General features: G+C 38.2%; 1 protein-coding gene across 1 annotated transcript in view; it reads right to left on the minus strand.

Annotated features, from left to right (window-relative positions):
- Positions 1–12,199, minus strand: part of MDN1 (MDN1, midasin homolog (yeast)) — a gene marked incomplete at its 5' end in the record, with an annotated part of 87,463 nt that overhangs the window by 53,416 nt on the left and 21,848 nt on the right. Inside the window, 12 exons of the mRNA XM_010015230.1 lie at positions 386–574; positions 1,766–1,873; positions 1,965–2,162; positions 3,181–3,303; positions 3,868–4,076; positions 5,462–5,659; positions 6,434–6,661; positions 7,186–7,315; positions 8,418–8,562; positions 10,047–10,177; positions 10,262–10,400; positions 12,043–12,181. Of these exons, the coding sequence (XP_010013532.1) occupies positions 386–574; positions 1,766–1,873; positions 1,965–2,162; positions 3,181–3,303; positions 3,868–4,076; positions 5,462–5,659; positions 6,434–6,661; positions 7,186–7,315; positions 8,418–8,562; positions 10,047–10,177; positions 10,262–10,400; positions 12,043–12,181 (1,937 nt within the window). The remainder of the gene's footprint in view (positions 1–385; positions 575–1,765; positions 1,874–1,964; positions 2,163–3,180; positions 3,304–3,867; positions 4,077–5,461; positions 5,660–6,433; positions 6,662–7,185; positions 7,316–8,417; positions 8,563–10,046; positions 10,178–10,261; positions 10,401–12,042; positions 12,182–12,199) is intronic.

The following is a 12,199-nucleotide window of genomic DNA, read 5'->3' on the forward strand; positions in this document are numbered from 1 at the left end:
CCTCACCACCCTCACTGTAAAGAACTTCTTCCTTATATCTAACCTAAACTGCCTCTGTTTAAGTTTAAAGCCATTACCCCTTGTCCTATCACTACAGCCCCTAATAAAGAGTCCCCCTCCAGCATCCTTGTAGGCCCCCTTCAGATGCTTTCATTTACACCAGCTTTCTGTTATTATGCTAGTGGATAATTAAACTGATATTTTAAATGACAAGGGGAGCAGGAACATATGTTAAACTTCGAAACTCCAAGCAAACCTATTTTTCTTTTGTAAGAGTTAAGTAATATCTATGAATGAATTGCAAGGCATCTTCAACTTTTCACTTGGATTTCTAGGAATACTTTCTGACAATCTGAAGGGCAAGGAAGGAAAATACACGGCTCACCTTCTCTTTGTCTTCCCTGGTTCTCATTCTTTCGCCATATACCAAAAATACATGCTGGCCTGGATCGTAACACCCTGGTGACTGGTCAACAAGCATAAGCTGGCACCAGCGGAAAAGATCACGTAAGTTGAACTCCCAGGGTCCTCCTTTCTGCCCCCACTTTTTTTCAACCATTACTTCTTTGTCAATCTAGAAAAAGTAGCAATTGAAAAAAAAAATTAAAAATCTTTTATTCCACACAAGTGCTGGTCTTCAAACGCTTTTTATAAAATTCAACTGAACTTCTGCCTTTGGCACTGCTTACAAGACAGAGGACAACAGCAAGAGCAACCTGACTCACTTTTCTGAACACGTCATGAGCTAAAGTTTGGTTTAGTTTGCCTCTCCTCTCCTAAAATTCTCTAGCATTCGGCTCCATTTTAATTTCTACTCTTACACTCTATAAATGAGTATTCAAGTAAGATGCTGCCACAAAAGATTTTACGTCAGGCCACAGAAGTGTTGTTCTAACACTATTTCACTTGCAGTTTTGTTTCTTGACATAAAGATTAAACAGAATTTCAGAAGCATGACCATAAATAAAATACTGTGACTTATATCCCGCACTTTGCATGAAATGGCAGCATCTAAGCCACAAAATAACTGTAATCTGATGCCCTGCAATTAATGCTGGTTGAAAACCTTTTATATTAGTAGAATGCAAAAGCATCTCTGAATCCTTTGCCATAGACAAATCCTATCAGGAAAGATTTTCCTTTATTGGTCTTAGCATTCCAGAAGAATGCTACATATCATTACAAGCTTCTGCTTCTGTAATAAAGACCAGATGCTGCTTTCACTAACACCATTCCATAATAAGCAGAAGATTAAAAATTCAGATCAGAATCAGAAACACACATTTCAGTTTTTGGTTTGTGCTTCAAGAGAAATCCCTATGTGGAAAACCATTATCTTCTCAACTTACTTTACCAAGCTACCAAACTGTAACTGTTTCCACCTTTTGCAGAACAAAGCCTTTTGCATGTGTGTGTGTGTGTGTGTGTATAGATATCTATAAGCCATTTAGAGATCTAGAGCTATATATAAGCCTTTTTTTTTTTGTGTGTGTATATATATAAGCCATTTAGATATATAAATATACACATTTTATCTTCTGTGAAATAGCCTCTTCATTATCAACTAAGTCTCTGATTGTAGTGGCACAAGAATTCAGGTGGGGTTTAGTGGTGTGCTTTACTTTCTTCTGCATATACTTCCATTCCTCTTTTTTACCTACATGCTTCTCTAAAAATGCTTGGAAATGTAACATTAGACTTAATATTTTTAATCTTCCTGCATTCTGCCTACTTATACACAAAAGAAATTAAAGTATGCATTTACCTTGTTATTGAAAGCAACCATTTTTGCAATAATACTTTTATCAATAGCAGGGAACAGCGTATTCCCAATAAACTCCATATCTTCTGCTGACAGTGGATCAACATACACCTGTAGAATAAAGGGCATACCAAGTGTTGATATTATCAGGATACTACAAGACAGGATTATGACATAGTTTAAATCAAACAAATAAGCTTGCCTGTGTAAATCTATTAAGGAAGGACTTGGGCAGACCCTTTCTTCCACCTCCTTGTCTGTATGGATTCTGGCATCCAAAAATCTTAGTCGTCTTGTGCTGTACATGAAAACTCATTCCCAATTCTGGAACATAAATCTCTGCTCTGTGGTCAAAGCACGCATTTAGCCCCTCTAATACAGACTGAGAAGCCAAATTCAACTGAGGAAAGAAATAAAGATACAATATTAATGTTCCACAGAACACTTTTACACACTAGTTTAACAGTCTGGGATACACAGAAGGTAAAATTCAACTTCTTTGCTGTTCTAGCACTGTCACATGTCATTACCTCCATCTAGACTGTTACTACTCTGGAGCAACTAACTAACACTTTTCCTTATGTGCGCTTTCTATTTGTACTGTGTTTCTACCATCACAACAAAACAATTTTCCATTGTAAAATCTGCATGTTCAAGATGTTTCTTCTGAACGTATGTTCATACATTTGAAATATTCACAGTGTTTTGTTTGTTTGCTTGTTTCTTAAAAGAAAGCAGTCTGGGTTATTTCAATATAATGGTTGTTTAAAGCAGTACCCTTTACAACAGGAAAAACGAGGTCTAGAAACAGCTAAAAAATTTAAGATTTTGCATTCTGCAATAATTAGAATCATGTTGTCAAGAAGTGAGCTCGGTGCATGCATATGCTTGAAAGCACTTGCTACACGGTACAAGAACAAATTTGTGGTGGCAGGATAGCTTATACTGGTGAAATGGAACTCTTCTTCACCTCAATTAAATCATTAAATCAGTATTCAAACAGCGCGTTACTCCCAACAAAATGCCTTCTATATTACGGAAATTATTTCCATACAAGATCATGTGTACCAAAACTTCTGTTGACACTCCTTCCAAAAACTTGCAAATCTACCCTTTGTTTTCTGCAGTAATTCAGGCTGGGACTCAATCCTTGGCCTCTTGTCTAAAAGAGGTCTAGTCAAATCTGGTCTTTCACATTACCTCTATAGAGGACCAATGGGCAGAGGGACTTAGCAGAGGGAGATTAATTTTCTCTTAAGTGGAAAAATCACTTTCAGTGTGGCACTAGATGCACATAACAAAGTAAGCAAAATTTATTTCAGTTATCAACCCTTGAAGGTATTTATCCTACATGCCAAATCACCACCTTTGCTCTTCCAGAATATCCCATTTTATGTGTACCCCAAACTAGAATTTACCTCATCTAGTACAATCCAATGTCCAGCCTTTAATGCTGCTAGTAGAGGTCCATCACGCCAGGCAAATTCTCCTCCCTTCCCACCTTCAACAGGCAAGTCTGTCCCAAACAAGTCAGTCACATCCTTTGGGAATAGAGAATGGGACGTGAGGTAGGGGGGAAATTACAAAACTCAAAAAAATACCAAAAAAGAAAAAAAAGTTTTTCATAAAAAGCCTTTGTTAACTATACTTCACATTTTCTCCCTCCCCTTTTAATACCTACATTTTAGCTCTATTTTGAAAATTTCAGTAACTGCAAGGTGCTAAAAGCTTTCCATGATAGAACTCCAGCGCCCACCTACTACATTTAACAAATAGAAAAAAAATTAAATTGGAACAAAAAAAGCTAAAGAGCCTTAAAGCTGTTTTTAAGTAACTTTGTAGAAGCCAAGAAAAACACAGCAGACAAAGATACAAATGTCTTCACTTGAAAAGAACAGAAAACTCTGGCAATTGGCATTTCGCTCACAGAAGCTCACTGCTCTTTCTGGTTCCCCCCTTTCCATTCAGTTTTATCTTGAGACCAAGAAGGAAAAATTGACATTTCAGACTCAGTGCTAAAGTTAAAAAGAACTATGCTTTTTAAGTTGAGCAGAATCTCCCCCCTGCCACAAACAGAAAGTTACAAAGATACTATTTTATTATACCGTTTGCTCAGACAAGTTGATTCGAACAAGACAGTTTCCTGAGGCTTTTGCCAGGGCAGCAACTAGACTGGTCTTGCCCACACCCGGTGACCCCTCCAACAAAATAGGTTTGTTAAGCTGTAGGGCTCTTAACAGTCTTTGTGCATTCACTGCTGTAGTCCCGGCATTTAGAGCATAATCTGTAATGCTGTTCCTCTGGAGAACCGGGCCTGAAACAAAGGAAAGGTAACCAGGAAACAATTAAAGCACCAGGCTGGAGCTGCTGATGGAACAAGATCATTCCCCCTATTAATTGCTAATCTCTTTACAGCAAGCAATGGATCCCATTCTCAGAGGTCAGCCACATAAACTTTCTGTTTGACTGACAGCTGTGTCTCAGCCCATATCCACACATTTTCGTTGAATTTTGCAAAACCCATATGAATATATAATGCATTTTTCCATGTGACACCTCCTGGTTCATGACCCAAACTAGAAATCTGTCACTGAAAAATCACAAGTCTGTCCCCTGCGCTTTCAGACATGTAAATCTAAAACTCAAAATCAGCTTTTGAAAATTTGGCACTGAACGATACAATTCAGTCATGTTTTAGAACCTCGTATTAATCTGTTCCACAAACTGCCAGTTCTGTGATGGAAGATTGCTTTAATTAAAGTGTGCTTCTAGGCATGTATTTTCTTTACTGTTATTATGACATACAGTGAGGAGAGAATATAGAGCTTGTCTGCTGAATTCCAGCCAGTATAGCTCTCTGGGACATCACTCCCAAATCCTGTAAATACAGCATTGCTCAGGTATACAAGATACTAATCACCATTTTATCTTATGCATCTCGATACCTGTTTAGTTTGAAAGAGATCCTTCCTTCTGTGATCTAATCAGCAGAGGGGAAACTAAGCAATTTACAAAAAAGCATCATCTTGTACAATTTTATGCATGACTAACACAATCCATGAATACCAAAATGTTCAAAGATGAATGACATAGTCCCATGTACTAAAAACCAACCATCTGAACTAAAAAGCTCATAGTCGTCACTTTTTAGTCCCATCCCTATATCTTAAAAGTAGAAAGCAATATTTTGATTTTTGATTTGCATTAATTTGTCATGCGGAACTGAAATGCAGGACTAAACAATGTTGCAAAAATTACAGCAAATCTTTGAGAAGTTATAGCAGAAGTAGCATTAGTCTCCATTCTGTAGCCAGGACCCCTGCTTCCCATGCTTTCAACAAAGGCCAGAATGAGCTTTATATGGTAGAAGTCAGCAGACATTCTGACCATGCAAAGTGATAGAAAATTATAACTCAAAATTAAAGAAGCTTTGTTACACCAAAACGTCTACTAAAATTAGCCATTAACCAGTAATTTAAAAAAGTCAAAGAACACAATTAAGAGATGTGTCTTAATAAATGTGATCAAATTGCAATCAACACACTTGGAGGCAGAAAAGGCATTTTTCTAAGGTTTGAGAACTAACTATAGATTGTTTTGTAATGGTTCAGGTATCCCACTTAGATTTAGTGGATAACAGAACTACGGGGAGTAAAACCCACAGAATAAATGTCTACCCATTCCCCCAGTGTCTCTTGCCTCTTGGAATAAAAAAGGGCTGGATTCCCATAAAGTTGTCCATCCACACAAACTCTTTCTCCTTTGTTCTATCATAAATCTTTAGCTCATTCTTCTGATAATCAGTCAGCTCAAGGAATTGACTCATTTTCTCACATAAGAATGTCAGGCATTTTTCACGAGCTAATAAAGCAGTATCAGCTGAGCTGGATGTTGTACCTGTAATTAGAAAAGTTAAGCATGCTTCACAAACATAACTAGGCACATTCATCTTATGACTAAGAAACTCAGTTCCTTCACAGATGCCATTTTTGTACACTGGAACTAGATGACCTTAAAGTCCTTTCCAACCCTAACTATTCTATGATTCTTTATTTCCTGTTAGTGCTTTTGCTTGTCAGTGCTTCCAGTACTGTTTACCACGGACAAATTGTTCTGTGAGCACGAGAATTAAGGATCCAATTCCCAAACATCTTTCTTCTATAATTACTATCACCCCGATCCTTTGTTATCGTCCCCCTCGGCCTTCTTCCCCTGCGTTTCCTGTGCCTTTTCACTTTTTCCCCATTCCCATATCTCCTATTTATCAGCTGGGCCAGTAGCTAAACATGCAAAGATGCATTCTGAGCTATGCATATGATACGGAGTAGCATGCACAAATGCTGACATGGGAGAGAGAGAGTAGTATGTGGTCATGTGATTAAATACCATACCAGCTCAGAAGACTCAATAAAAACCACAGGCTTTCTTAATTTGTCTGCTAGCTTTTGCTACTACCTCTAATTTACTTAAGCTTGCTGTATTATTCAAACTTTTGCTACTGAAAAACAAAAAAGGCATATGAAGTACAGGATCCTATTAAATTGAAGTGAAAACTTCTCATAGAAGAGTTCCATGCTGCTTCAAAGCATTCTGATTGCAGTCTACTAAAAAATACTAATACAAATATATAACTTCCTATTTTCTGCTACCAAAGGAGCACTGTAGACTTACCTGATCCTATTCCATCAATGTACACCAAACATGCAGCATGGATAAAAGACATGACTGGAGAAATGTAAAAAAGGCTGTATTCCTTAGCAGAACTTTCATCCCCATCCATGACATTCATAAAATTAACCCACGACAAAATATCTCGCACACTCAGAATACACTGGCGACCAAACTCTTGATTAGTCAGCCATTCAACAAAGTCCATCATGAGCTCTGCTATGTCTGTCCCTGAAAAGAGAGTGAAAAAGTCAATGGCGTTATAAAATAATTTTATTGGTCACATCTATTACATTGTTGTATAAAAAGCATCACTAAAGTAGGCATAGCTGTAACGTATGAGCAACACAGATGAGTACTCTGTATCTGAAAAGGCAGGATAACTGAAAAATCCATGTCTGTGCTGTCATTACAGATCCTTTTTAATAAGACAGAATCAAGTGATTAATGTAACAGTGAAGCTGCTGGCAGAAAATGAAGTTCCATTTCTTTCAACACCTAGATTGAAAGTAAGATGGGACACTAAAGGGGATAATTCAACTACTTGGATGGTGAAACCTTCAACTTATTTCTGGCTAGCCATAAAACATACATAGTGAGGGAAGAACAAAGTACTTCATAACTGTCATCAGAGAGAGATGTACTTACAAGAAAAAGCGGTATCGCGGTATAAATTCTGAGGAAAGTTTAGCAGCCTCCAAACTAATTTTTTTTCTTAACAATGTTTGAATACCAACACACAGAGAAATACCCACCTTGATAGTTTATCCCACCCAGAGACAATCCCGGATGAAGATTGTGTTTTACAATCTGTATTAAATCATCACGGCCATTGCTTTGTGGACACCATATTTCTGTAAATCTGTTGCGCAATGCAGGAGAAAGCTGCAACCAAGCAGAATGACATTAGCAATTCAAGTTACACTACATCATGTTACTTAATATTGCAATTAACCAATATCCTTGCAGCCACAGTACTTGCAAGCAATAAACCAAGTGATCAAGCTAGATCTTTCCTTCTAATTTTGACAGGGCCACTTTGTAACAAAACCTTTGAGAGAATGTGCATTTTAAGATCTCTAGTACCACATCAAGGCAGGAAATGGCTGATAAAGTTCAAAAGAATATGGGAAGACACCGAGCTAGTTTGAAGCACCAAAGCTCCATTTCATTGTAGGACATCATGTATCAAGTAATGGCTATGTAATCTGCCTTTGCTTACAGAGGCAAACTACCACATGGAAATTTGCCTTCAGTTACAACTCATTCCTGTAATTCCTCTCTTCCTCTGGCTGAATTAGTCAAGAAAAGTCATCGGCACAAACACAATGCAGATATGATTCCCTTTTAACACATGGCTTTACAATGATCTGTTCTGTACTGTAGAAACTGCTTTAAATAGAGTACCCATCTTCTTTTGGGTAAAAGAGCTTGCAGTTCTTTTTTTCAGTCCTAGCTCCCAATACTGCTTAAAAGTTTTGGGATTTTAAACCTATTTTAAGTTACTTGAAGCCAAACTTCAGAAAGAGATTTTTTCATTTAACGAGAAAGATCTTTTGGGATGTGATGTTCGTATTTCCTGAGAAGAACAAGACGACTTCTATCACTTTCTGAACAGCACTAGGGAAAATAATCTAACATGCAACTTCACACTGCTCTAGACTCCTGTTAGAACTGGATTTAGCTTCACAAGCCACATTTCCTGTATTTAAGTATGCTATATCTCAAGCCTACCTAGAGTATTTAAAGCCTGAAGTTTTCTTTCACATTCTGCCAAGTATTGACGGATATTGTCAAAATGACAGCACACAGAAGCGATAGAAAACAGATACATCCTAATCCTCCTGTAGAGTGATGAAGCAGATACCAATCGGGAAGCACTGGATGCCATAACTGGCATGATGCATTTCTGCATTGCACCTCCATCACTAGACAGCCAATATGACCAGAAGATCCATCCTATACTTCCAGTTGCTTTGACATTTACCTCTTTTTTCCCAAAATCACCTCCTGGGTTCATGGTCGCAAGGATACGAAATTTCTTTCCTGCAACTAATAGTTCTACCTCATTATCCTCATCATCTTGACCACCTTTTTCAGCAAGAACCAATGTCTTCTCAGCTTCAAGAACACTAGAGAGAAAGTTAAAAAAATTGTTGATTTTAAATTCTGTTTCACACTTCAAAAGGTCATTTAAAAATGAACTGGCCTGATTAAACTTTCAGTGCCCCAGAATTTGTATTAAAAATTTAAAATCTGTTCATCCTCCCCAGTTGAGAGCATTTCTGATCTTGTTCAGTGGGAAACCCTACCCAATACTGCTGAAAAATTTCAGCTCAAATGATCTGTCAAAAACCTTATCTAATAAAGTATGTATCTCACATACTCTTTTTACAAAAGCAATGGCAAAACTCGTATTCACAGGAGCTAGATAAAGAAATCTGCACAATAAACCAGTTTTCAAGCTGACAGAATAAATCTGAGAAGCATTCTACTAGGTTTTTATGGTTTTGTGGTATTTCATTTGTTTTATTAGCTGTTCTTCACTGTACACTATAAGCTGTAAAAGTTTGACCTGTTTAGAAAGACCCTGCTTAGTATCACTATAATACAAAGAGGTTAACTGAGCTTTATGAAAGAATGAGAGCTGCCATCATACAATTAAAAAAAAATCCAAACCCCAATAGCTTGCAACAGAGAGGGTTTGGATGTGGTACAAAAAGCAGCTGCTAGTCATCTCAATATAATGAGTAATAGAAAAGGGTAAAATGAGGGATACTGCTGCAAGCAGATAAGGAAATTAAATGTATTTATTTATTTATTTTACACAAAGGAGGGAAATAACTAGACTGTTTCTGGGATTTGACAAGATGCACTACTTTCAAGAGCTCACCGACAGCCTGAAAACACTAATACTGCAGCTGGTAAATTGGAGATTTTACTTTCAGTTTTATTTTCCAACTTAACTCATGCTGTAAACTGTCTTCAGATACTGTTTAAAATGTTTCAACTGAACTAGGGTTTATGTTCTTAATTTCTTTATCCAGGGACATGAACTATTGAATAAAGAAAATTCTTTCATCATCTTATTTTTGTCCATGAAACTAATACAGCAATTTGAGTGCAGATAGTCCATAGCAGCACTATAAAGCCAAATGGAAAGTAACAACACCAACTAAAGCGTTCAAAACCAACATAATCAGTGTACCAACATATGTCAAGCAAACATACACATATCTACTTTTCAACCTAAGTACCTTTTATTTTTCCAGGCAAGTTAAGACATTAAGACTTCAGCAAGACAAGGCAGTTTCATATTGTCTTACCTTACTATTTTTCCCTCAGCTATAATTAAAATTTTAAACTGTGATTATAACTAGCACCTCTTTCAGATGGACGACAAATAGAAAAACAAACTGTCACAGAAGTTGAAATATGAACAAGGCCAGACTTATTTGGGTCATTCTCCCTTTCTGCAGGAGCTACATGATTAAGAGTGCAGCTCACCCAGGTCAGGAAACCAATGTGCCTAAAACAAGCTAGATTTACCCTGCTCATGTTTGTATAGTGAATAGTATTAAGTACCTTCAATGTGTCTAACACATTTGAGACATACCTGTTAAGTCGCTCTAGTACTGAATCATCAGCTAAAGAAATCTCATCAAGGAGGAAAAAACCCTCTTCTTTCATTGCTAAAACAAGAGGTCCATCACACCACTCAAAGAGTCTAGAACCATCAGATTCCTCCTAAGAAATGGAAAAGTCATTAATAACTGCTGCTTTTTGCTTCCATGGTCACACTATCCAATTGCTATCAATGTTAAGACAAACCTGGTCTTTTGACCTCTGTCTGACTGGTCGCAGTCCCCCCAGGAAGTCTGAAGTCTCCATATGCAAGTGGCAATTCACCGAGTACAGCTTCTGATTTGTTAATGCTGCAAAGATCTGGCAAATGGTAGTTTTACCACACCTGCAACAAAGCAATTTAATTGAAATGGAAGAATAACAAAAAAACCCCACTCGAATCCAAGCAATCAGCTCATTTTGGACAAGATTCATACTTTCATTGAAGAGCTATGAGACAAAGGCCCAGCATGCAAATTTCCTTCTGCTCCTTTCCTTGAAACAAATGTATGCTAAGTGAAGCCATTTTTGGCACAACAACTGTTGCTGACTTGCACAAGACGGCTTTAATTAAATCAATATCTACACTGATGAATTTCTGCAGGTTTAAAGTTAAATTTATTTCAGCCTGGCGCTACAGGTACTCAGCCTAACATTTCACTGAACTGGAGATGCTACATGTCTAGACCAAGCCTAAATCTGAGGGAATAAACTGCTGAGTTCCTAGAGTTCTCATTTATTACATGAATAATTTTACTTCTCCCTTTCCCTGGCCAGAAGGACCAGGGAAGCAATAATCCCCCTGTTCTCAGCACTGGTGAGGCCACACCTTGAACACTATGTTCAGTTCTGTGCCCCTCACTACACGAGAGATGTGAGTTGCTGGAGTGGGTCCAGAAAAGAGCATTAAGTTGGTGAAGGGACTAGAGCACAAGTCTCATGAGAAATGGCTGAGGGGACTGGGGGTGTTTAGTCTGGAGAATAGAAGGCTCAGGGAGGACCTTACTGCTCTCTACAACTACCTGAAAGGATTCTGTAATGAGGTGGGTGTCAGTCTCCTCTCCCAAGTAACAAGCTATAGGACAAAAGGTAATGGCCTCAAGTTGCGCCAGGGGAGGTCAGATTGGATATTAGGAACAATTTCTTCACTGAAAGGGTGATCAGGTACTGAAACAGGCTACCCAGGGAAGTGGTGGAATCACCATCCCTGGAAGCATTCAAAAACTGTAGATGAGGCTGTCAGTGACATAGTTTAGTGGTGGTCTTGGCAGTCCTGGGGTAGAGGTTGGATTGATGATCTTAAAGGTCTTTTTCAGCCTAGTTGATTCTATGATTCTAGTGCTTTTATTCACTTCTCTCCTACAACAATTCACTCTTCAAATGTATAACCAGCACAGGACCAGACAGCTCTACTTTCATGATCTCCTTTACAACATGAGGCAGTGGCAGTGGAGGAGAAGTAGTAGCAAGACAATATTCAGGCTCTTAAAACGTCAAGGCCAGGCTGGACAGGCCTTTGAGCAAACTGGTCTAGTGGAAGGTGTCCCTGTCCATGGCAAGGGTTGGAACTAGATGATCTTTAAGGTCCATTCCAACCCAACCAATTCTGTAATTCTATGTAAAGCAAATATGCTCGCAAACAGAAAAATGTCACAATTCCCCAAAAGCAACCTCTCCAGTGACAGACAGTTAGATTCTAAAAGGCACCTTGTGAAAGGTGGGGACAGAAGTCAGTTTGTTTCAATTTTACTACTTTCTCTATAATTTCTATGTAGTTATACATAATGCAGATAATCCCATTAAAGACTTGTGCTGAAAGAGATGCAGTTGCTTCCCCTCAAAAGCAAACTGTGAAAAACAGCAGTTGCAAGTCTGCCGTGAGAGAGGTATAAACGTCTCAGATCAAAGAAGCACTGAAGCCTCAATCACTTTGTATCTGACTCAGTATCTGGCGTAGCAATGAAGTGCAGCATAAAAAGCAAGGTTACCCAGTGTCTCCCACCAGCAGTACTGGTTCACCAAACTCCAGGGCTCGTCCCACCAAAACAGCAAGTCTCCTCATTCCTTGAGTCCAGACAATATGGTGAAAATCTCTGTCCATCACTGACATCCGCATGGAGGATTTAGCTGCACAACACAAAGCAA

This window comes from Nestor notabilis, unplaced genomic scaffold (assembly GCF_000696875.1).
Source record: "Nestor notabilis isolate BGI_N333 unplaced genomic scaffold, ASM69687v1 scaffold15315, whole genome shotgun sequence".
In the NCBI taxonomy this organism is placed as follows: Eukaryota; Metazoa; Chordata; class Aves; order Psittaciformes; family Psittacidae; genus Nestor; species Nestor notabilis.